This window comes from Achroia grisella, unplaced genomic scaffold, assembly GCF_030625045.1.
Source record: "Achroia grisella isolate CSIRO2021 unplaced genomic scaffold, CSIRO_AGI_Agris_v1 utg1186, whole genome shotgun sequence".
In the NCBI taxonomy this organism is placed as follows: Eukaryota; Metazoa; Arthropoda; class Insecta; order Lepidoptera; family Pyralidae; genus Achroia; species Achroia grisella.
The window spans coordinates 4,910,321-4,937,906 of NW_026712592.1; the positions used below are offsets into that span (position 1 = coordinate 4,910,321).

Below are 27,586 nucleotides of genomic sequence, written 5' to 3' on the forward strand. Positions count from 1 at the left end.
TGCATGGAATAATATATTTTCTTGCGGTAAATGAACACATTGTACTTTAAATATTTCAGTTAGACCTCTAGCACCTTTGTACATCGGTGAAAGCTGCATTTAATTCCATGGAGTAGACTTTGGGTGCCTCGTTTAAAAATATACAGACAGATAGACAAAAATCTGAATAATATTGTTTTCCTTTTGATGTTCTAATAAATTAACAATACTAGGCATCGGAATATTATGATTTTACTATATGTTGAAACTGTATCGAATGATACACAAGTGTATAACATTTTCGTTGGGATGTGAATATTGAATTACATTCATAAATCATGAAGAGAACAACTCCTATCAACGTAAGACAGATGTGAATTAAAACAATAACAAATTTAACATATCAATTACTTAAAATATGAACATATTTCAGTTAAGAATGGACAAAAACAATTTTAAATAATAATATATGAAATAGATACATAATGCGTATATCAGAGCTTGCATCACCTTGTCGATGTAGTATAATCTGAAAGCAAATGAAAGTATACTTTCACACGAGTATTAATTCTAATAAAATACTAACTATAACCGCGACTTCGCTTCCATATTTTTTATATGAAAATTCGACTTCATTCTTTAAGACCAATACGTCCTATGTGTGTCCTCGTGATACAGTTCATCTTCACGTTAAATTTAATTAAAATCCATTATTGGATTTAGTCCAGATTTTGGAGGCATTTAGTCGCGGACAGATAACGATCAGACAGACAGACATACTTTCGCATTAATAATTAATAGTTATAGTATTGCTAGTCGCGGAAAGTGCACTTCTTAGTGGTTTGCAATCCCATTTAAAATTTACCAGATTGGGCAAATTTTCTTTAATTTTCAACTTGAAAAAACTGTACCACTTTGTAAACAGTTGATTACTAAGTAACTAAGGTCTATTCTAGGTATTATTCTATGTATGTATTTTATCTATATACATAAATAAAGTAGTATTTAATAGTATTTAATCTCAATCAGTTATTTCAGATTCAGATTTTAATAATAAAGAGTACAAACTCTGCTACTTCTAGGTATGATGATGATGATGATAGATGCAGCCGTATGAATTTTTAAGGTTTATTTTCTTTTTATCTACATTATTGAATACAATAGTAATAAATAAACATAATTAATGCATACTTTCGATTAAGTGTTAATGACTATAAATAAGTATCATATAAAAATCAGAACTTACTGTTGATGAAGTTTCCTGGCTTTGGGTAGAGTTGCTGGATCTTCCTTCACGCAGTAGTGGCGGGCACCCTGAATGTAGTCTCTTATGTACTGACTCCAGTCGATTAACTGCAAAAAATATATATAGAAATATAAAAAAACTTTAAAAGTAATAATAAATCATCACACATTTGCATCTTGGACTTTCCCCACTAAATTGTACTCTCGCCTGAATTGATTTCGGAGGCAGGACAATAATAAGAATTACGAAAGTGATGAATGATAATAAAGATTACTATTTGCCTCCGACGAGGCATACAATTATAACTGTTTAGATATCGAAATGATTTCGGAAATATTCCTACATGCCGGCTTTAATAATAATATAATCGTTAATATTAATATATTTTTTTAGTTAATAGCATTCCGAGTTACTATAGCTAGTAGCATAAAATATTTGTTATTCCCTTAAAAAACTTGGTTATCACAGAAATAAAACCGAAATTTGATAATTAATTCTGAACTTTCATATACTCGTTATAATAAAATGATCATATTATATTATATATTTTTTAATTTGACCATAATCTCGCCTATGTAATGTCGAAGTGATGGTGATGACACGGTCTAAAATGTTACACGCAAACTCAAATAGTGCCTATTTACAATTGACTTAAAAGACCTAATGTTGTAAGAGGAAACATACACGCTAGGAATTGATTTACTTTTCCAAGAGAAATTTAATTTTCCACTTTTCTCTATTCGTGAAAATCTTTTATGTATACCTAAAATTACTTACCCCGACATCAGTATAGAAGGTCTTGTCGTCTTCATCAGAAATCTTTTGCCGAAGTGCAAGTAAGTTGTCATTTTTGAAGTACCATTCCTTTGTCGTATAATATTGTAGGACTTCTAGGCCATAGTTAATACGTTTCTGCATTTTCACCATGCTGAAACATATTTAACAGTGCGAGTTTTACACGACAATATATAATGCACAACATTTACAGGTGTGCCGGCGCCGAGACTACTTTCACCGCCACTACTAGACACCGTTTTAAAGCTCGGGGTCGATATGCGCGGTTTAGCTGAGTCTCTTCATTATTCAATTCAAAATTATTCATGATCTTACTATAAGAACCAGGCATTAATCTATTTACAAGTACTTTGGGACACAATTACATGTAGACTGTTCAAGAAGCAACAATGCTATTAGGCTTGGTGGTCGTTAGTCGACAGACGACTCTTATGACAGGACAGAATTAGTAACGGAAGTCGTAAGCAGCAACGGAAGTACTTTCTATTGGTAGATTAAAAGGGAAGTACACGAAGCAGTCTCCAACTTTGCGAAGGAACTACATACGTATACCTACGTATATAACTTTTAGGCTGAAATAGGGTAGAGAGAGAGGTAGTCACGCACATTATAATTTTTAAAGCTGTCTATCTATCTGTACTTTACCTTTTAATAACTAAACAGCTCAATTATATATCTCAATAAGCTTATATCTAATAAATGTAGGTAATATCTAATAATATAATATTTTAAACTCATTACAATACAATATTTATTTAGAATTCTGACGCTCTATTCATATTTAAAATCATAGAAGAAAGTACAGTGCAATTTAGCTGTGTATCAATACACGAATCATTTTATAATTTTTATACTATGTGTAAATAATAATAACATTCACTAGTAAAGTGTTATTTTTATAAAATGATACTTACAATGTTTTTTTGCCCATAAGAATCATCAATAAATCCACTAGATAGGCAGGAAGCAAATGTGTGAAGAACGCGGCAATTTGATGCTGAATCTTGGAAGTTTTTGGGGATCCACCAGGATACCATAAGCAAACAGAGAATGGGAACTCTTGGACGTGGATGCGACCTGAAAATTGGGTGCCTCTAATTATAGATTGCCTCTAGATATTGTAAAAGATAATTAGCAGAACTTTTTTATTACAGTTCTAAATCACGAGGTAAAAGAAAAAAATATATACCTATACTTACCTTAACGCCTACATATGTCCTCAAACTACAACATTAGATACGTATTGTATTTCTGAACAATATTTTTGATACCTCTAGTAGGGACAGAGCATTGATAAATATTCTTTCCAAATGTTTATAAAAAAAAATGAAATTACTTACCTAAATCTAGTGCCTGCTCCCAAGTAATAGGATTTTTCCTTGACTCAGTTATGTTGCAAACGGCGATTTCTTTTGGTCTGTAGAAATAAGAAAAACAAAGTTGTTTTGAAAATAGAACAAAGAAAATTACAACGCAGGCCACAACACGTGGCCTAAGTTATTGTAACTATTTTCTTTTCAGATATTTATACTAAAAGAAATATGTTTTCCCCGTGCTGACGCCGCAGATAATTATGCGCATTGATTCCTATGTAGGTTATTTATGTTTATGCAAAGAGAGGCATAAAGGGACGCCAATTGACTGAACCTTATAATGTAAGCCCATGTGTCGCATTCTGGCGACATGACGTCTGACAGACTGCCTATAGTACCTAAGCCTAAGGATGAGAATTTAGAAAACATATACAATGGCGGAAGCCTTTGCATGGTGATGGTTGTAAATATACAACAGGTATACTATACTCACTTTTCTATGGCTGTCGTATAAGCAAGAAGTATACAGGCATTGACCACGATGTCCACTGGCACTACATCTGCCGCATACGTCCCATTGCAATGCATTGTACGTATTGCACCTGAAACATTACAGCAAAACAATCACTTTATATAACGAACTCGGGAGTCTAGCGGTTTAGCACACTTTACTCTTTACTTCCGATGATCGCGGGTTCGATTTTTCAGACAGTGCAAATATTTGTACTAAAATTGTTTGTATCTATCTATTACAGTTAGTCTTACACGGTTCTAAATTTTATCTATTTATCTAAGATTTGAAGTCGATTATATTATTTTTAAATAGAACAAAATTACATACATACATATGTAATAAAAATACATTTTATTACTTTATATTATTACAATTACATACATACACAATATATACCTATATTTAGGTATATATTTATTTTTAGGGATATATTAGGTATATATTTATAATAACATTAATTATACTCCACCGTGTCTAATATATATATTTGCTCGACATAGCTAGTCGATGGATTTCTTGTAACTTAAAACGATGTGGAATAAATTTACAGAGTAAATATTCTTATTGACTATATAATATATTATTTGCTTAATACTTAGGAGCTACTCTCATTCTAGCATAATGTCACCATAAATATACATATTTTATTGTAAAATGTACTCTAATTCTCTTTTGTCGAATGTCCTGTTTTCTACACGATTCTAATTTCATAATTATTCGTACGGCAAATACTGTGCCACATTTGTTGGAAACAGGCAATTATTACCTATAGATATAACTAATGAATAATAAGACGTTTATATTCCAGACTACGAGACGAGATATATCCATTACGATATTTTTAATATATGAATATGAAACGCTGTCACCCGCCTGCGCTAACTGGTTTCATTTCAAGATCCATCTATTGAACAAATTATTTCATACCTTTAGACTCCTAATTTATCCTGAATTATTCCTGTTAGACATACGGCAGTGGAATTGTTGTTTACATACATAGGCATAATATCTCACTACTCCGAAATAATGACATAAGAGTGGGTACGTCCGGGGCGACCGTTGCCACTCACTTAGGTCAGCTTGTCATTCCAGTCACGTAAAAAAATCCAGACGAAAAAAAGGGAAATTTTGAGTACCTATAACCAAAGTACTGAAATTCATATGAAACTCACCCTTTCCAGCACCAACTAATAGTCCAGTGGGACCATTCAGATTATCGACCCACCCAGGCATAGGTTCCTGCATTGCAGCTGTAACTGTAAGAAAAATATAGTTTAGTGATTTAAACTAATATTAAAAAAATTAAAAAGTGTTTATAAATATTTTGATTGATAAGAGAATTTTTATATTAATATTATTACAGAGTTTTATTCAACGTCACAAATAACTTAAACAAAAATTAAATAAAAAAAAATACTTAAATAATATTTAATATCCATTCAGGTGTATGCAATCTTGAAAATAAAAAAAAATCAACTTACCAATAGACGGCCTTGCTATGATGATAGGGAATTTCCCGGCGTACTGTGACACCAAATCTTCTGTAAGCGACTTGGTGTAGGCGTAAGTATTGGGCTGAGGTTCTATCATTCTATAATAAGTAATTGATATAGTGAGACACCATATTTATTACCTATGCGAGTCGCATAAGACACAATAGCACATATTTAGATGGGTTGTGAAGTAAGATGTAAATATAATATATGTAAAAATAACTTTATATTATCGTGGACTGTAGGAATTAGCATATAAAAAAAAAGTTTGTATACACATATGGTCGTCTATGCAAGTTTCAGTAGTGAACGCGTATTTACTCTACATTACATTACTGGTTTGGTGGTAACTACTCTAATATAGCCGGAAACTGCGAGTGTCCAAGTCAAATGCCTTTTCTGTAATTTTTTATCTCTCATTGTGACGGAAGCAACATCAAACTCGAGATGACGGTAGATGACCCCTATTTTGAAATTGATTGAAATATAGCCAACCAAATGTGGATATATCAAGTGTTACGTTCACTACGACGTCATGATTGACAATACCTCAAACTACCCTGTCTGGGACGTCGAAGTTAGAATTATCTTTTTCTCAATTTACCACTAATATGTAATATTATATTATCTGTGCCACTAAGGAAATTTTTCTAATTATTTTTTTAATACTGCCATAACCAGATTAAAAATATTATCGTAATATCTTACTTCGGCTGCATGTGTTGCAAGAGCTGGTCGTCCATCCACGATATACATTCCATCACATCTTGGGGCTTGTGTTTCGCTGGATATACCTTCTCTTCCAAAACTTCCACTTCACATCTGCAGTATGCAGTAGACACGTGTACAAAAACCTGAATAATAAAAAGTTACTTTAACATCTGTGATACATTGTGGTATTCTCGTATTTTCTCATCTAGTAGATGAGAAAATACGAGAATACCACAATGTCTCTACATTTCTTAAGTAGGGTGTGACAAACTGACAGACGGCGCACCTAACGTAAAGTAATCATCTCATGTAGTCATCAACAACTCAACTGAAATTATATCATGATGGTGACGTTGGTGGTACGCCTCATACGCTGCTATTCCTGAATGATAAGGTGCCACGCCTCGGTACCAAGTAACTTCTGTATCATATAAGATCATCAAATCGGATTATATTTTATTCCTCTGGCATATATGAGACCATAAATATTTAATGTGGAAATCTGACCATCACTAGAAGCTAAGACCTTCCCTATTAGTGATGAAATTCGTTATTGGATTTACACCTATATTGCGATATGTGTTTTGTCTCTTAAACTAATTAAACAAAATAACATAAATCTGTGAAATAACGAATGACTTCCGCAAAATAGCATGAAATTCAATAAAATATATAAAAGAAAGTAAAAAATCTATCAAATCGGAAAAAACTTACATATTGAATCACAATATCGCACGAATTATTCCCTAATATCATACCATAAGCGAACACACGATAGCCTATATAAAATATACATTCGATTTAGTCTGTAATACTTAATTACTAATTCATTATTATCAACATAATGTAACATAAAAAACGTGATTTAGAGATTTACAAAAACAATAAATCGGGACGATCTGTATGTGAAAATACCTGTAGGTACTTTACCCTTTTTAATATAAGGAGGTATTGTACCTTAATTCTCCTACAACGCATGATGAACTATCTGTAGTGCTGTTCATATACATAGACAGAAGATATTATTCAATAATAAATCATTTATATTATATTGTTGTAATAAATAAATGAAATAAATGTTCTTCTAATGAGTGAGAAAAAAATGAAAGTGACAGTGAACTCCAGCCACTAAATACAGTAATAAAAATTTGTTTCTGTTATAAAAAAATATTCTTCAAAGCCATCGCGCAGATTTAATATAGAGAAAAGTGACCAAATATGGAATACCATTTTGATTTTAGGCATAATTTCCACAAATCTTATAAAAGCAAAACTTTTTGTGGTAATTATTAACAGTCATATATTTGTACTTAATTTGTGAAAATATTAGGTTATATTGATTCCTTTGGGGTAAGAAAAATTCTCAAAAACTAAATAGTAATAATGGTACCCATATATGGAATAAGTACCCAAATATGGAATACCATAAACAATATAAAAAAAATATGTAAGTAATACAATATAATACTGCTAAAACATACAAAAAATCATCTAAACAGTATATAAAAGCTATAAAAACCATACTGTGTGAACTTTCTGTAAGTGAAATATTAATTTTTTATATAGCTTAGAAACTTTTGTGGTAGCGATAAAACAAAACACTGTCACAACGACGAAAAGGCTTCCGCGAATGACATATATTTTGTATGCGTAATGACTATAATTTGTATGCGTAAATGGGAGTAGAAAGAGGTTGAAAATCACAGTCTATTTAAATGTGTGAATTCGCAGTTTAAAGAAATGGACGAAGTCCATATTTGGATAGTATTTCATATTTGGTCACTTTCCTCTAATATTGTAGTGTATTTAATAATCAAAATGTGGAGTCATTTTAATAATCGTTAATTCTTTTAAAATAACTGTCATATTGCCCGTATGTTATAACTTTTAAAAGTATAAGATACGAATAACAAGATGAACTAATATTGTAACAGATGGACACAAACGACACAGGACAAAATATACAATTCTTAGGATATTTATAATAAAAAAAATCCATTATTCCTCTAAAACTTTTAAACACAATTTGGATCTAATCAACGAAGTTTAATAATGGGATACTAAGCTTTATAGTATCTAATTTCAGAATCAAATATTGCACGAAAGTTCCTGTTTGCATAGATTTACAAAATATGTTGTCTTTACCTCCAGCTCTTTCATGCCCTCCGCTAAATCAAGCACCTTCTTTGTCCCCAAAGTGTTCATGTTGATTGCATCTCGGATGAACATGTCGAACCTGTCATTATTATATTTAAATAATTAGATACATGCACAAGGTACATGAGGATATATAAGTGTTGGGAAAAAACGGCTATTAGATATATTTTATTTTCTAAGTAACATAAGTGACAAAAACTTATTTCGTATAATATTAAATAGGAAATATATATTTATTACTAGTATTTACATGACCTAATTGTACAACTAAGAAACTAAAATTAAAAAGCTTAAAAAATTGAATATGATGACTAAAATATATTATTAAAAGGGGTCCCTTTAGGCAACGTTCCGAAGATACTGGCAGCGTTCCCTCTTTGAATAGCTAGACTAATTCGTTGTCCAAGGTAGCTGCCAGCTCTTCGGTCTTCTGTGATGTATAGGAAATGTTTATCCCGATTTACTATGATACGAAATATGTTTTTTTTTATATACGATAATGAAATAGCGCACCTGATTGCGATAATGGTATATGTAGGCGGGGTCCCAATGTATATATTCAGGTCAGTTAAACTATTGTGGCCAGGGAAACCGCATGAATGTTCCCATTACCAACCCAATACCCTTCTTCCATTCAAGGTATATATATTTTACATAACTTTTCTTCAACTTTTGAAACAAAAGAGAATTACCTTACACAAGCAGCGCAATGAAACAAAATCTGGCATTCCCTCTGCAGGAGATCACGATCGTCATCGGATATGCTTAGATCTTTATCCAAGATGTCTCCGGGTATGACTTGAAGCTTTTCTAAGCGTTTAGGGTAATCATTCTTTATATGATCGAAGATCTGAAACATGTTTGATACATCACAATTATTATATTTAGCTGTGCCCGCAGTTTCACCCGCATGATATTTATATGTTTAAACTACATATGTTACTGTAAAGTTTTTGCTTGAAAGAGTAACAAACATCCATCCATCCATACTCACAAACTTTCGCATTTATAATACTAATATGTGCCCATAAATTTTATGGCATTTTACTAATTATATCATAAGTAAGTAGGTATTCCAAATTCAGAATAATCAATAACAGCAATTTGAATAAAAAAATAATGGATTTCATAAGTCAGATCAAATTGAAAAACAATCGTTCTGATGACGCAACTAGTTTGTAAAAATCAAATACTTTTGGTACATTTACTTTATATTTAGTAAATAATCATTTTGTAATACATTTGATTAAAAATTACGGCAACTAGTTCGTTTAATTATTTTATGTACATATTTAACCAAAGCCTAAAGTAAATTTTCTAATTTGTGTGTTTTATGAATTACGTTATATACCTATAGCACGTTGTATAAATAAATCAGTAAAAATCCTTTTTTAAGAATCCATTTCGTCCGTAAAATTAAACATTAATAATAAATAAATAATTTGACCCTAGAATAAAGTACTTTGAGAACTAAGTAGTATGAGTAATTCATTGGTCAATATAGCATATTTTTTTAGAATAATTTGCCTTTTGCAGACTCTTTACAATCTGCTTGAGCAAATCTGTCTGTGTATGTATATATAGGTTTTAAGATCAAGCTTATGTAGTGTGCAAATCAGTCTGCATGACTGAAGAAGAAACTCTCTACTATAGAATCTGTTATACATGTACCAGATTGCTATATGATATCAAAGTCACGGTATGTGTCTACTGCACAATGCAAATTACTGCAAATTTCTTACTCATATACCAACAAATTTATGAATACAATAGTTCACTACCATACTTAATTTGTAATATGTCTGACTAGTGACACTACTTACCAAACAGTTTATAAATGTTTCCAATCTCTCCTTAATATTTTGTCCTTTCTTTGGTCTCATTAACAGATATATCCTTTTTATGTCTGGACAGGTTCGAAGTAATTTCTCCACCAATACTTTTCCCATAAACCCCGTTGCTCCAGTGATGAAAATTGTCTTATCCGCATAGTATTCTTTAACGCTCGTAGATGGCGCCATATTAACTTGAGTTTTATCTGTGAACAATACCACAAAAGTACTCATTTATTTACATAAAATATAAATTTAAAAACTAAAACAGTAACTACCTAAAAAGCTTTGGTCATATCCTATCAACTGATATAAAAAAAACACAGAACAATAGATGACATACGATGCGTATGTAATTTCAGACAAGAATAATCATTTTTCACACTTTTATTAGATTTGATTTTTTATTTCAATTTTAGAATTTATTTTTATTAAAATTATATTTTCAGATTACAATTTATTTTCTGGGAGAAAATTCTTGGTTCACGTCTGAGGCATAGTTTTAGAAATGATTTCCAATTATCCAACTATAGCAGAATCGCCTGAAGAAGTTAATAGTATAAATGTACTAAGAAAGCCTTTGTCTAAGAAAGCCTAAAGTCTTAGTTAGGTAAAAATTAATTAGTTTCTAAATTCATCTTCTACCTACCATTTAGACTACTTATAAATCTATTTTAATAATTATTTTCGCGGTCCAATAGAATTACGGTTCTGCGGGTTTTCACACATGCGTCAGAATTGAGTTTTGCTTTGAGTAAAGTAACATGAATTATTATCTAAATAAATCTTTACTCATTCTAAATATCAAAAATATAATTAATCATTGCAGTTTCGACAAATAAAAAGATCTTGTCGGAATAGAACCGACTACCGAGGCCACTCGTTCACTCACTGAGAAGTTAGGCAATGATATTAGTTAATTTTAACCGCAATTTTTTGCTATATTACGAAGCTATATTATGTTTGATTTGCTGATATAGATAATGCCGGATCGCAGTATCTTCATAGGTATATAACTCCCTAAACTTTCGGCCGAGTGCCGACATACCTAATTGATTCTGTAAATACCTACTCAATAGAATGTTTCTCTTTTGAACCGACTTAATAAGATGTTGGTCTTATGTCGACAGTATTTATTGTAATATGTTATGCGATATCTTTACACAGTTACCATCGATGTATAGGCTTTGTAAAAAACTTTATATCTCACCAAAATATGAGATATATCAATGGAATTACAGGATAAGACACATGACATCATAGTCCTCCGATAGCAACACATGAGTGGAACAATAGGTATCATATGACTGTGTGGCATCCCTAGTGCTGTTTATGTAGTAACGCGGGTGAATCGCGGGCACACTAGTACTATACTAGTGTGCCCGCGATTCACCCGCGTGAAATTTATAGCCTATGTGTTATTCTAATGTGTGGTTCTGGGGGAAGATTTCCAGGGGCAAAGCTCATTGCCACCAGACGCGTCGCAGGTTGCGGATAGCGAACGGCCTTCAGATATGGAGGTTAGCTGCGAATAACAAATAAGCAGTCGCGGACAATGCAGCGGTCTGTCGGAGAGGTGCTGGGGAGCCCATGGCGGGGTATACCTTGATAAATAGCGCGCAAAACTCCATGATGACGGATGGCAGTGGCGAATTAGGGCCGCCACTATAAACAAAGCTCTTATGCTCGGGGAGTTGGACCTCGTCAACCTTGGTTGGTAGTTCAAATAGGAGAAGGAAAACTCCGATTTTAAACCAAAGAAGCCCTCCTGGAAGAATACTGTGAGGTGAGGCTACCGGGGAAGATCAAGAAAAGAATAATAACCCGAGATAGCAGGTATAATAACTTGCATCCTACTATTCCCAAGGAGGGTTGACGTCAGGCAGGCGGCCGGTCAAAAAAAAACTGAAGCCAAAACCATTCTCTCGTAATATGAATTTGAGTGAAAGAATTGATGATCGGACTAGGGCGTACCCCCGAGGCGACGCGCAGGAGCAGCACCCGGCCACTGCGAGAAATGGAAAAGGGTTGTTGCACCACAACGGGCGGGTGCAACGTAAGAAGCAAGTCCAAAAAATAAGAGAAGTATGTATGAGGTGTGTTAGTTGGAATGTAGGTTCAATGACTGGAAGAGGAAGAGAGCTAGCGGAGGTATTAAAGAGGCGAAGAATAAATGTGGCGTGTGTACAGGAGACTAAATGGAAAGGAGCGAAAACTAAAGAGATTGGGGAAGGATATAAGTTTTACTACATAGGAAATGATGGAAAACGGAATGGGGTTGGAATAGTGCTAGATAATGAACTGAAAAATTGTGTGACAGATATAAAAAGGATAAGTGATAGAATAATAGCTGTGAAAGTGATAGTCGAGTGCATGATTCTGAATGTCATTAGTGTGTATGCTCCTCAGACAGGAAGTGATGACGATGTAAAAGCAAAGTTTTGGGAAGATTTTGATGGCTTGATGATAAGTATCCCAGAAAGTGAAGAGCTATATGTTGGGGGTGATTTTAATGGACATGTAGGCGTACAAAATGTAAACTATGATAGGGTTCATGGGGGGAGGGCAATTGGCAACCGAAACGAGGACGGCGAAACTTTATTGGAAACTGCTTCCGCATTTGACCTAGCTATAATAAACACTTGGTTTAAGAAGAAAGAGGAACACCTTATCACCTATAAAAGTGGCCAGTATGCGACACAAATAGACTTTTTCCTGACGAGAAGAAACAAGTTATGGACTGTGAAAGACTGTAAAGTGCTGCCGGGGGAAGATCTAGTTACACAACACAGACTATTACTAATAGAAATAAAAATTAAAGTACAGATAAATAAAAATAGGAAATGCCCCCCACCTAGAACTAAATGGCGAATGATAGAAAAAAACGAGTATGCAAGCAGATTCAAGAAAGAAGTTGTAGATAAAATGATTAGTATGAAAGACATGAAAGGAAAAACAGTAAATGAATGTTGGGATGAAATAGCACATTGTATAAGAATGGTAGCAAAGCAGGTCTTTGGAGAAAGTAAGGGAAAGTGTATAATAGATAAGGATACATGGTGGTGGAGTGAAGAAGTACAAAAAATATTAAAAGAAAAGAAGAATGCTTTCAAAGATTGGCAAAAGGTACCTACAGAGAATGAACGGCTGAAAGAAGAGAAAAAGATAATGTATAAAAAATTTAAAAAGGAAGCAAAAAAAGTAGTTGCAATAGCCAGAACAAGAGCCCTAGATAAAATATATAGGTCACTTGATGACCCTAGTGGCCAAAAAGAACTATACCGGATAACCAAAATGAGAGAAGAAAGAGCGAAAGATATGAAGCATGTAAAATGTATAAAAGATGATACAGGACAAATTTTGTTGAAAGATGATGACATAAAAGCACGTTGGAAGGGATATTTCAATAAACTTATGAATGAAGAAAATGTGTGGGATGATGCTCTAAAAGATGTCTCAGTAAACATTGGTGTAGTGAATGAGATTAGTATGGACGAAGTAAGAAAAGCAGTGAAAAGTATGAAAAATGGGAAAGCACTCGGGCCAGATGGTATACCAGTAGAAGTATGGAAATTATTAGGAGATGATGGCTGCAGGTGGCTGGCTTTATTCTTTAATAAATTATTGCAAGAAGTGGCGATCCCTGAGGAATGGTGCAATAGCTCACTAGTGCCCATTTTTAAGAATAAGGGTGATGTACAGGATTGCAATAATTATCGGGGAATAAAGCTAATGTCGCACAGTATGAAAGTATGGGAGAAAGTGATAGAAAAGCGATTGCGTGAAGAGACGGATATCACCCAAAACCAGTTTGGATTTATGCCAGGCCGAAGTACCACAGATGCCATATTTTCACTGCGTCAGCTGTGTGAAAAATACAGACGTGCTCACAAGAACTTGCACATGGTGTTTGTCGACCTGGAAAAGGCGTACGATAAAGTACCCCGACCGGTTTTGTGGTGGGCCTTGAAAGATAGAGGAGTGCCAGTGAAGTATGTGGAGTTAATTCGTGCTATGTACAGTCAACCTCGTACATATGTGCGGTCGGCCGCTGGAAACACCAGCGAGTTCAGTGTGGCTGTAGGCTTGCATCAGGGATCGGCTTTAAGCCCGTACCTCTTTTTGTTGATAATGGATGCCTTGACGTCGGAGATACAAGAAGAGGCACCCTGGTGCATGCTATTTGCAGATGACATTGTGCTCGTTGGTGAGGAGGGGGCTGGGATACAGAGTAGATTGGCGATGTGGCAGCAAAAGCTGGAAAGCGGGGGCTTAAAAATTAATGTTTCCAAAACGGAATACATGTTTTGTGATTTTGGCGGTCTTTCCGGCTCTGCAGCCATATCACTAAATGGTGCTCCATTACCGATTTGCTCCGATTTCCGGTATCTAGGTTCTCTCCTCCAAAGCAATGGGGAATTAGACAGGGCCATAAAGCATAGAATTAACGCAGGATGGATGAAGTGGCGGCAGGTTACGGCAACGACGTGTGACTCGCGTGTTCCTCTTAAGCTTAAGGGGAAAATTTACAAGACCATGATCCGGCCTGCTGTCTTGTATGGATCAGAGTGCTGGCCCGTAAAGGCGACGGATGAAAGACGACTGCATGCAACTGAAATGAGAATGTTGAGGTGGATGTGTGGTGTGACAAGAATGGATAAGATAAAGAATGAATACATTAGAGGAAGTATGAAAGTGGCACCGGTGTCAGAGAGGTTGAAGAGTAATCGTCTATCATGGTATGGACATGTAATGCGTAGGAACGAGGATAATATTTTAAGAAAGATGTTACAAATGAATGTGGATGGTTATAAGGGCAGAGGAAGGCCAAAAAAGAGATGGATGGACTGTGTGAAAGATGATATGGTAAGAAAGGAAGTAAATAACGCGATGACTGCGAACAGGGATGAATGGAAACGAAAAACATATTACGCCGACCCCAAATAAATGGGATAAGGATGAAGCAGATGATGATGGTGTTATTCTAATGTGTCATTGCAAAGTTTTATTAAAATGACATTTATAATATAAAAAAATAAGATGCTTATTTTTTTAACATAATAAACTGGTGACTCGTCAGCTTCTTGCCATTCGAATTTCAAAAAAAATATTTTTAAAGTTGTTTAATCAAAATGTTATGTCGTTAAGTAGATTTTTGGTAGCTGTTTTTTTTACCTACTAGGCATAGGCAAAAACCTAACGACCCACTTGATGAATAATGATAACCACAAACATACCTACGTATTTTGACAGTATCTCAATTATACAATTATAATATCTAACAGCCTATCTTTTAATCTCGTTGCATTGGTGTTGCACTAGCATGTAATTATTATAGAACCTCTATATTTTGGCGTTAATAAGAGCGTGAATAAATCTATATTATACTTTTGTTTCTTTCAAATATGATGTACACATTATTGCACATAACTTATTTTTCAAACATTAGATTTAAATGTCACGATGACTCTCAAAATTGCAACATATTCTAAAGCTCGATGGTTAGCTAACTTTATTATTACAAGTAATATTGTGTTTGAACGAATAGGTACATGCTATCTACTCTTCACATAAGTATGTCAAGTGAATGTTGGTGTATGTAGTACTTTAATTGTAATATATTTTCAAGGATTAGATCTATTTCAGCCGCCAAGGATCTAGCTTGCTACCTTTTTTAATAGGCGTTTCGATGGAAGGGTGAGGTAAAGGTTGCCCTGGCTGCCCCCTAGTGTGGCTGTGCACAACAAAAAACTGCAGATTTTGCCATGCACAAACAAAATATCTACTTGGAAAGTTAAAAACTATCGCTCCAAAGAATATCTTTCCATTCTTATCCCCTGATGGATCGAGGTAGCAAACTCTGAAAAAGGGCGAACACATTAGATATATTTAGGTCGCTGTGCTACGGGTCTAAGCACCCGCCAATAGCCCAACCTAGCCTAATCTAGCTAATTATTTGCCCCCCTCCACCCAAATAAGAACGAAAACATGACTATCGTATCAAATTAGCAACAGCTACACTTTAATGTGCCTTCATAAAAAATGCACCTTATTGATATTTTTATAAATGGACTCTGCCAACACTCATTTACTAAACATGTCTTGTGACACTAAAATCGATTTACTACTCCGTGCATAAGCATACATAATTACTTAGAGTAGATGCCATGCATGCATATCACATGTGCATCCAGCATCACTTCCTTGTTTATATAGTTTCTAACAATAACAAATTACCTTGTGTGAAATATACGTAATATGCAAAAAAAAACCTATGTGTAAAGCGTTTTACTCTTATTTATTTGAGCTACAAAGAAGACATTCACCTACTATGTTTACAGCTTTTATCTTATAACATAATAAGGGATTGTCACGCCATATGTCAATTTATTCAGAAAACTTTATATTCAGATGAATAAACAAGTAATAAGTATAGTATACTCATATTAATACTCTTACAAATAGATTTTTTTTAATGTCTCATGCAGTACCATAATGTTAAATGCATATATAATTTTCTAGTTGCTTACAATTTCATTGACTTCCGAATTTATATTAGATAAGATAGAGAAAAGGTAACAAATAGACAGACAGATAGATATATCACGTAATATTGGTATGAATGGTTATAATAAATAAGATTAGGATACATAGTACTATAATACGCTGTATATACTATAGAGGTGAAAATTTACTAACAATGTCTTAATAACTTGTTTAAATAAGAGTTAATTGGTGAAAGGGTAATTGTAAAATACATATTGAATTATGAGCGATTAATAGAAAATTTTCTTCTTGTATTGCCATTAAAAATAAGTCTTAATTGAAATCTTAAATTTGACTCTATGCAAATCGTAGATATGAAACTGAAATTTTAGATAAAATAAAATAAATAACGAATTGAAAAGTAACAAGGTACAAAATCAAATCATAAAAATATCTTAAGAATAATAAATACATCTGTTACAGTCACTAATGATGGATAAGTCGAATCTACCGTCTCAGTTTGGAGTTTGAGCCAAGACGAACTGTTAAGAAACTCTGTCCTTACTCTTTTGGTATCAGATGATAGTTATTAAAATACGGTATATGTTTAAATAAACTTAGGGGGTACATACACATTTATGTCAAAAATTTACGGATTCGAGGGAATCGATCCGCGATCATCGGAAGTAAGGCGGTGCGGTATGCTAAACTATACAAAGTCAAATTTGTACTAATATGAAGTATTTCAAATCAATGTTTAATTACTTTAAACGTAATAAATGGCATCTACGTCAAGTTTATTGTCAGGTTATTATCATAGAGATTGGAAAAGCCAACTACTACTCATTCTGTGACGTACATACTTAATTGGAACCGCAATTAACACTGAATTAATAGATGCGTACTACAGGTCTCAATACTTTTGAAGAGTTTAACTAACAGTACGTAACCTGTTATTTAAAACCCGGAATTCTGTAATTCATAAGAACTTCGATATTACGCCATTCGTATGCGGAACCTGCAACTTCAAATCGCCGTCAACAAGGCCCTTCCAATAATTTCAATCACGTAACAACTTACCACCTTGACATTAAGTAATAATCAATTTGACAATTTGGAGACACGTCTAGTTGCAAAATTATTATTGTAAACTCACGCCTTTTCTCTCATACAATAGTACTCATAAAAAAAAAACAACCGATCACCACTTGTTTCCTATTTTGACATACTTCCCTTGCAACATTGTATATTTTGAACATTTCATCATATATAAGCACTTCAGATAATATCCAATTTGGCTGCTTAAGAAAGCTTTATCAAAATAGGGTCCATTACACAATAGTAATATCTCAGGACATTACAGGAGATATCTAGTCCAAAAGCTATGCAGAGCTTGTGTGACACCCGATGCTTAAATACATCATTTTTGTAAATACTACACAATATTCATGAAAACATCTGGATGTTTTCATGAATATTGTGCGTCTGGACGCGAGACCCGTTAGTGCGAGGAATTGAACTCGGGACCATCGGAAGTAAGGCTGTGTGCTAAATAGTTAGACCAGTGAGGCCGTCGAAGAAGATACTCAAAATCAGCTTACACTGGTTTTTTCATGCGTTCACTTTTAAGATTTTTTGTAAGCACGCACTCTACTCTCAACACAACACTCTATTCATGAGTACTAAATCGAAAATATTACGCTGAAAATATAACTATATTTATTTTCTCTCTATCCCTTTACAAGTTTCTAAAGGGGGAGAGAGAAAATAAATTGATTATACCGTCGCCTTAATATTTTTGCAATTGAAATGGCAAACAAGCTGACATCTCAGCTGATTAGTAAGTGATACCTACGATATACATAAACAGCGTCATGAATGCGTCATCATAAATGGTACTACAATGGATCATGCGTTACCATTCTATTGAAAACTAACATGCATCCGTACCCTATATTTTAACTGCCTTATACATGTACCTATATACCACAATAATTGCATTTAATTGCCAGATATGAATTAACTCAAATAATATGGTATCGTAACCTAATGGTTGTAACTTTGTAACGAACTGTCGAGACTTAATCGGTATAGATTTATGAAATTTAGTAACAAAACAATCTGGAACATAGTGAGACTGAAAAAAAAATATTCCCATGAACAGATAATGTCGAACGTGAGAAATTCTTCTCAATTGCATGATAACTACGTATCCATATCAATTATCGCTTATGTTTTGTTTACTAACTTAACTTACTAAGGTAGACTCTACAAATTCGTCTGCGTGGATAATTATAATCTCAAGACGATTCACACTAAAGCTTGTGTTATTGATATTAGATAACAGATACAAATACGTAAATATATTTTTTTTTCATCAATACATACATATTATAGAAAACAACCAGACCGACGCAAACATTCATAATCATGAAAACAAATATTTGTGCCGTGCGAGGAATGGAACCCGCGACCATCGGAAGTAAACTGGTGTGTTATACCGCGAGTCGACCGGGACCGTTAAACCTCGGTCTCATTTATATCAGCCGCCTAACAGCTTGCTTTTTAAGCTACATATGTTGCGATTTAGGGATGGAAAAATTGTAGGTTAAAAGACTTGATATCTTAGTCCTCCTAAATGACTATGCTTGAACGGTTTCAGAGGTATTACATGATAACTTAATGTCCATAGTGTTTTGTGTTCATGCATATATGTAAGTGGTGGTCTAGCGGTTTAGGTCCAATAGTCGCGGCTTCGATTACTCGCACGGCATAAATATTTGTATTCATGAGTATGAATTGTTTGTATCGGTCTGGGTATTATCTATGTATAATATGTATGTATTTACGAAATAATAAAATATCTATGTATTTGTATCAGTTATCTAGTACCCACAACACAAGCTTTAGCTAACTTAACTTGGGTATGTGGCGCTGTGTGAATTGTCCTGAGATTATTATTATTAAGCGGTAATTACCACTTACCATTACCTGAACTATACGATTATATGTCATTCTAATTGTAATTTAAATAAAAATTACTTGACTAGACTTTAAATGACTCCCTTTTTTTAAACAGGATCATTAGTACTAGGAAATGATTGATAGTTATAGGAAAAGTAAGTAACATTGCTTCTAAAGTCTCTGTGAAATTATGTGACTAACTTCTTGCTGTCTTCCCCTGTTCCATTATCATCCACTAAACTATGCTATATTAATATTAGCGTACGAGTATATACGATATAGAGTACGAGTATGACAATATTCCATTAGATCCTTAAATAATGGCGCCATAATCAAACCCTTCAATACTTGTATATTTTTTATTAATTTTAATCACCTTACCCAATCGTCTATTATCCTATCATAAAATGTAATGAAACTGAAAAGAGTTAGTGTAGTAAGATACTACCTACTATCTTTTGCAATAAATTTTATACGTGAAATACGAGGGCGTTCAATTGAATGAAAATTTGAATAAATATACTTAGCTAATATTGAAATGATCACGTAACAGCCGATTTACTTAGAGATAATGTTTAATTAACAACTAATTATCACTCAGTGCAAGGCATTGTATTTGTACACAATGAATTTTGAATAATCGTATACGTATCGGATTTGGAAGACCGCTTACGTTTTGAAAAACTGATAAGCTAATATAAACCGTATGGAAATTGCAGAAAAATTGATATTATATACTATAAAATAAATATATACTACTACTAATATCACAAAGGTACAACGAATTTTGTTGTGAGGAAAGTAAACTCCAGAATCACTGGACCGATTTAAGAATTGTTTCCTGTTCCTGTCTGAAAGGTACCTATTATAGTTTTCCCGAGTGATACCTATACGAGAATAAGAAATAAAGTTGATTGAATTTTTAGGGTAAAAGTGTGAACCTTTTAATGATATAATAGTCCATATATAAATATTTTAATATGTTTGTATGTACATTTCAATGTGATAATTGTCTAGATGCCAATTCATATTGCTGTGGACTTTTATAAAGTTATTTGCAGTTAGCACTATTGTTAAGACTGCAATTTTTAATTAGGATCATTGGCCCCGGTGTTCGTGCTATACATAATTATGAAATTAATCGCATATATTTATTTATATCATTAACTAACCCGCTCTAGCTTTTCAAAGATACAATCGTCGTAGTGATCTCAATTTTTTTTAAATAGTATTCTATCCATATTACTTAATAATACAGTAGCTTTCTATACATGAAATATTAAAAAAAAATTTAGTTCTTCTATTTATAGATTATATATAAAAAAAAATCTTCATTCTATATTAAAATTTAGTAATAATTAATATAAAATTAAAAAAGTTGTGGTGGCAATTAATCGCGACAGTACGCTTCAAACCAGAGACAGAGACGTTCTTGGTCTATTCTTTTTCTTCCAATATAGCATTGTATACAGATAATAAAATAGAAGTGAAAGTCAACGTATAAGTTAACAATAAAACATGGCATGTATTTGATATTACACACAGTAACTTAGCACGTTTGTCCGTGACCGCCATATTGAAATGAAAAGTTGTGCAATGGATGCCAAAACCGTCTTATTGATTGCATTTGTCTCTTTGAAAATCTGATTATTGTTTCATTACCGACTTCGGAAAAAGATATTCGATTTGTCACGTAACAAGTCCTGAATACATTTACATAACTACCTACACGCATACAAGGTGCATGTGAAGGAGTTACAATACTATACATATTATTAATTATGATTTTTAAATATAAAAATGGATGAATGGAAAGAAGATGTATAGATTGTATGAAAGATGATAGGAATAAAAGGACAGTATGCTCAGATATGACGACCAATAGAGATCAGTAGAGGATGACATACTGCGCCGACCCTAAATAATGGGATGAAATATAAAAACATTTATGTTACTCATGAAGCGTTAAGTCTGGCTTTTATTTGATTAATTAAATAATGTTACAAAAAAGTGGACTTACTAATCCCAGACTACCAGTAGATTAGGATATTTTATTCGCACCAATTCCACGTCGCACTTGACACTTTTATTTGCTGCTTCTGCCGCTAGCAAAGTCAAGGTCATAGTTTACTTAATATAGCAATTAGTCGGATGTTCCGATGATGTAACTTCAATATAACGTGAATTAAATATTGACTTTCCTAATGTGATAGCGTCGCTTAGTTTTTTACATTATCGTCGTTATTACACATTTTAATGTGTAATAAACTCAAATATATTATAACATGTATAATATATTTGAGTTTATTACACATTACAAGTGTATAATGAAGTCAGGTCAGTCAGCCTATCATGGTCATTTCGCCAAGAACTAACCAGGATGGTTTATTATTCATATTTTTCATAGTGAAATGCATAAACAAAGATTCATATATATTTGATCCGTGAAATGGCGATACGAGGCTTTGCCAAAATCAATTAACTCGAAATTAAAATTTGAAGTGATCATAGATCAAAAATTTGAATTAAAATAATAAAATAAAGTAAACAAATGAACTAGACCATAAACTACATATACTTCGAAAAATAAAGTAAAATAAACAGGATGGTTTCCAAAAGATCGTGTGGAGGTGACAGACCCACTACTTCATGTTACTAATGTCTATAACATTCCTAAGATGCAATAAAGAAATTATTTTTATTAACAGAATTTTCATTCTAATATTACTAGCAACTCTATTAACTTTTGAGACATTGAGATAAAATATTTACAATGTCCATCTTTATGATATAATTTATCTTAATGTTAAATTCCGTTAAGATTCATTCAGCCATTTAGCCTTGAAAAAGTATGAGTAACAAGCTGACGGATTGCATCCGTAGGTAATATTATCTACGGGTAATCAAAATATAAAGTGCGTGCTATGATCTCTTTTATCCCAAATATTGCATAAAGACCTAATATCTCGACGAATGCGTTAATCCGAGTGGTAAAAAAACTAACAATCAAACTTTCACCTTCATAACATCAGTGAGAATTTGCTTAGTCATTTGGCATGAAATCTAGCATACGTATGACAAGGTCATTATCCATCCTGGTCAATTAAAATACATCTACCGGTTACGATGACACACCTACTCGTATGGTTAAATAATTTTAACGACTTTTCTGCTGTTTTTTATATAACTGGAATACAAATTTGCCGATGGCCTACCATATGATAAATGGTAACTCTGGTCGAAATACATGAACAACTATAAGGACATCACGTCATCATGTGACACCCGTGGTACCATACATGTGGTTGTTATTCCTGAGGATTAAGATGTTTTGACTCATTATTCTGTAATTTCACGGACTTATATCTTTGTAGCGACCTATTAGATCTAGATCTGTAAGGATGAATATGTACTTAGTAAGTAAGTAGTATATAAGGATTGTTTATTATAATAAAACGAGACAGTATACATTCGAACATCGTACCTATCATTACCTAGCAGAGTTCCCTGAGACTAAAGTATCACACAGGAGTTGGCATATCGACGTAATAAGTTCTTCCGCGGGTTTGGAATACCCCTCTGCACTTGCTCCCGTTTTCATTCATTTCACTCCAATTTAATCAATTAATGACAATATATTAGAATAAAAATCAAAGTAAAATGAAACTTACTATATATTACTATATACTGTAATATATATTTTAATATGGTACTAAATTTATACATAATTAATTCAATTTATATATATATAGGTACATACATTTGTTAGCTTTTAAAATGATAGTATCTAAAGATATATAACTGTTTGTCCTCTATGACCTAACTATACTACCAATGACTAACATTGGAAAACAGGTTTTTTTAATATAATCCTCCTCCAAATCCTCTCATCATCCTCTAAAAAGAATCTTTGGAAATTCTTGCCGGGACCGTATATTCTCAAAATTCGCAAACATGATCTGGTGATAAACAACTGGTTATAAAAAAAATAATAGCTCCTGTAGTTAAATATGGAATATAATAACAAATTATTTAAGACTATTTGTCGAAAAAACACTAAAAAACGTTCTAGTAATAAGACGGCAGGTATTTAAAATATTTAGTTAGTTTTTTCTTAAATACTCTTGACCCATTGTTTACAATAAAAAATCGCGATTATTTAACATCAACATACCATATATGCATACCACGTATTTTATAATAAATATTATATATATGTTGTACATATGTTGTTTACTTTATTTACATTTTTTGATTCCGTATTTCATTCCCAGTATAAACCTAATAGAATTATTTGCATATCTCACAAAGTTGTATGATCAAACGTCATTTATGATGATATGTCTATAATTCTTACAAAAGTAGCAAATGGTAATTTGTTCGTATTTGCCTATACACGCGACAGGCGTTAAATGCCAAATATCGAGCTACGTTGTTATTCTGCGTAACTGATACGTACATTAGTGATTATAACATATTTCATCTCATATTATATCACAGGTAACATTAATTATATTGAACCTTTTCATTCTACATATAAAACATGCATATAATCCATCTGATGATAAACGTTTACCGTAACCTTTTTTCGAACTATTGTAATGCCGTAGCTGGCTCTAAACATTTAGCGCACAAAAAAAGGGTCAGAGATGAGGGTTCAGAGGGCACTCCAAACGCAAAAATGAACTAATGGACCAGCAAAAGATCAACTCCTGCCTACGTAAACGACTTCCATCTGAATAGACAGTCACTAAGGGTTCGTACCACGGCTCAGGCCATCGTAATGAGGATCTCCGTTTAAATGAAACAGGGCATCGATCGGAGGGATGGACGCCTGAGACACTGGAAATGTCACACTTTTAAGAATCATTAATATAAAAAGAATCTTTTCCATTGCATTCACCGAGGACTCGCATTAGCAAAGCAAACCTGATTTACGAGTAAGCATTAACGTGCGTAGTACCTATATGGCATACTTCATAACATTTTAAGTAAACAATCGCATAGATAAAAATAATAACTTTAAATAAACTTTATTAATTACTTTAACTAACTTTTCATTTTATTTATTTTTCCATCTTTTTATACCATTTTAAAAACAACTTTACGAGTATTCTCTATATGAAAATGGTACAAATGGATGGAAAAACTTTCCTAAGGAGACTCCTCCTTGAGAAAGGTTTTCCTCGTGGCCTCTTATCAAAATTTCAGATTGGACAAAATTACCGAATACCTGCTTTCATTCGAATAGGTTTCGTTAAGTAAAATAAATGATAAAGAATGCAGTGTACATGAAAAAGTGTAAAGAAATGGTTTGATAGAAATTACTTAAAGTAGGTATAAAAATCAGTGTACACATAGAAACATTTAGTTAGACATATCTAATATGTAATATTATTTGTTCAAATAACAGTAATTAATAATAATCATATACATACAGGGTTTATTCGTGAAAATTTAACGAAACTTCTACCTTCATTTCTAATTAAATGTTTTATCCCGTTTTCTTAGACTACACTATCATTTTGAATTAAAACGATGTTTTCTACGACAAGTAACTATTGCTATTAATTATTATGATTAAACTCAATCAAGCTCAAATCAGTCGTTCGTATTACCGATAACATAATATGTATTACAGATGATTTGTCTAATATTTATATTAGAGCATGAAGAGATTTATTCGAATATCGCAAAATTCAACAGTCTAATAAGGTTCGCATAGCACAGATTATATTTTATTTATTCGCGCGTTTACTGTTGAGGCAAACATTAGAAATAAAGAAAATATTAAATTATGATTTTAAAAAAAATCCATAATTTAAAATAAATACTGTGATATGTATATTATGTACATTCTCTGCAATTAGGGTAAGAATCTATAGCTAAGCCAGACCAATTATTTTTGTATGTCTGTAGCCATAAATTAATATTTGGTATAATTAATTATATTTATGTAAAGATATTATGTAATTCCTTAAATTTGGCTGTTACGTAAATGGAATATTTTAACTATGTAATTGTAAGGTTGTACATGACAATAATTTGTAAATCAGGTATGCATGATGTAGTATATTGATGGCCTAAGTAGTCTAGAGGTTTAGAAGACCGCCTTACTTCTGATAGTCACAGATTCGATTCCTCGCTCATTACAAACATTTATGTTCATGAGTATGATTGTTTGTATTGGACTGAGAATATCCTATACGTTATCTAAGATAAAAATGTTATTTTTTTTATAAGTTGTCTATTACCCATAATACAAACTCCACTTCCTTTGGGACGAGATGGCGTTGTCTGAATTGTACTGGGTTAGTATTATTTATTAAAGCTTTAGGTATAATTCAAAATAGATCAATTATGGACCCTGTTGGGCACAGCAAGCGAAAACGAATAGAGAAGGACGAATTCATTTTTGTAAAATTAATAATAACATCTAATTCACGTGATTAATAATAAATTTAAATTATATCTATTTAATTAATTAAATTATTATTATTCTACTTCGTCCAATTTAAATTGTTATTAGGTGTGTAATTGTTTTAAGATTTAGCAGACCTTGTATGAAGACGTTTGAGTTGGTAACTACATCTGACTATTGATTAAAAGGGTATAATATTATTGCGGTAGTGAAATCGCAGGGTATGAAGGTATAACAACTTAATCCTTACACATGGCAAAACATGATCGATACCAAAAACGTCAAAATATATTTTGAGACATGTGCGATATTGTTTCTGCATACATGTAATGCTTACCGCAGTAACAGGCAATCAACATGTTTGTCATTCCATTAGCACAAAAATATGTGAAAAATTTGCGGTCGTAGCATCAAAACCGGTTCAGCATAATGTGAAATCTTTTTTAACACCTTCAGTATTAGATTGTTTATCTTACAGTAGATATTTTTCAATTTACATCAATACGTAATTTATTATTAATGCGCATTATGTATCGAAGTGTTACGATGCATTACGCTATTTTATCTCATATTATTAAACAATCGAGGGTAGATTGTGCAATTTAATTATATTTAAAGTAATGGCATATTTCATATCTGCCATTTTTCTATTTTAACATGAATTTATTAATTATAGGTACTCTAGTAATTCTGATTCTGTCTTAATAATAGGACATATTTAAAAACATTTATAAATAAGATTGAATGTTCAGATGTTTTCATTATGCTTTATTGTCTAAAGAAATAAATGTTTGTTACACAGATACTAAATTCACTATTATATAAATATTACAACTTTATTTTTTTATATTTAGGGTGGTAAACGACCTGACAATCTTTTCAATGGGTAGTAGCCTGCTATTGCTCACAAACGCATTATAGGAATATGGACGTTCTCTGCAGTTATATTGTGGTACAAGGGGAAAAATTATAAGGCATAAACATGTCATCGTGTGGACGAAATCATCAAGATACGTGATGATGGTGATAAGGAGATGTAAATTATATATTATAGAATCATTTGACAGATATATTCTTTAATGACACATAGTATATCCCAATTCATAGGAATAAAACAACGAAAATGTAGTAAAATTTTCCCGATTTTTAAGTCTAGACAGTAGTAATACAACATACAAACATTTGAAATTTCATTATTATTGTAAGCAAAATAACATATATCTATACAAATAAAATGTTCTTTTAAACTACTTAAATATGTAAATGAAAACTTACCGCAAAACCAAGTTAGGTAACAATAGCAAACAGCACAATAAACTAACTACTTAACTTACTAAACAAACTTTGGGAATTTCGAAAAATTTTGACGACTGTATTGCCCAGATTGCTTAGGACCGCGCGGCGACTGAGCACCGGCGCGTTGCAATAGCGAATGGCAATGCAACGCGGTGTTCTGATAAATTCGTCTCGTGTACTCTTAATTTTAACCTGTACAATGGTCGCAGGGCTCTAACGACCCATTTGTTAATTAACATAATTACACTATACTCCCTGTACTTTCTGGAAAATACTATTGCCTTAATTTATAAAACAAAATGTGTCAATTGTTATACTTTCTAGTATTATAAATGGGCTATAATACTGGAAAGTAAAAATTTACTTATAAAAAAAATAA

The 27,586-nt window shown here is 32.7% G+C and overlaps 1 protein-coding gene across 1 annotated transcript; it reads right to left on the minus strand.

Annotated features, from left to right (window-relative positions):
- Positions 1-27,325, minus strand: LOC131854470 (putative fatty acyl-CoA reductase CG5065). Its single transcript, XM_059205588.1, has 13 exons — positions 27,187-27,325; positions 10,032-10,246; positions 8,901-9,058; positions 8,197-8,287; positions 6,049-6,194; positions 5,329-5,438; positions 5,020-5,103; positions 3,827-3,935; positions 3,361-3,437; positions 2,935-3,097; positions 2,003-2,153; positions 1,226-1,332; positions 1-508 (listed from the first exon to the last, which is right to left on the minus strand). Exons 2-13 carry the CDS (start codon positions 10,227-10,229, stop codon positions 409-411), a joined length of 1,494 nt encoding a protein of 497 aa, XP_059061571.1. The 5' UTR covers positions 10,230-10,246; positions 27,187-27,325; the 3' UTR covers positions 1-408.
- Positions 27,326-27,586: the final 261 nt, after the last annotated feature.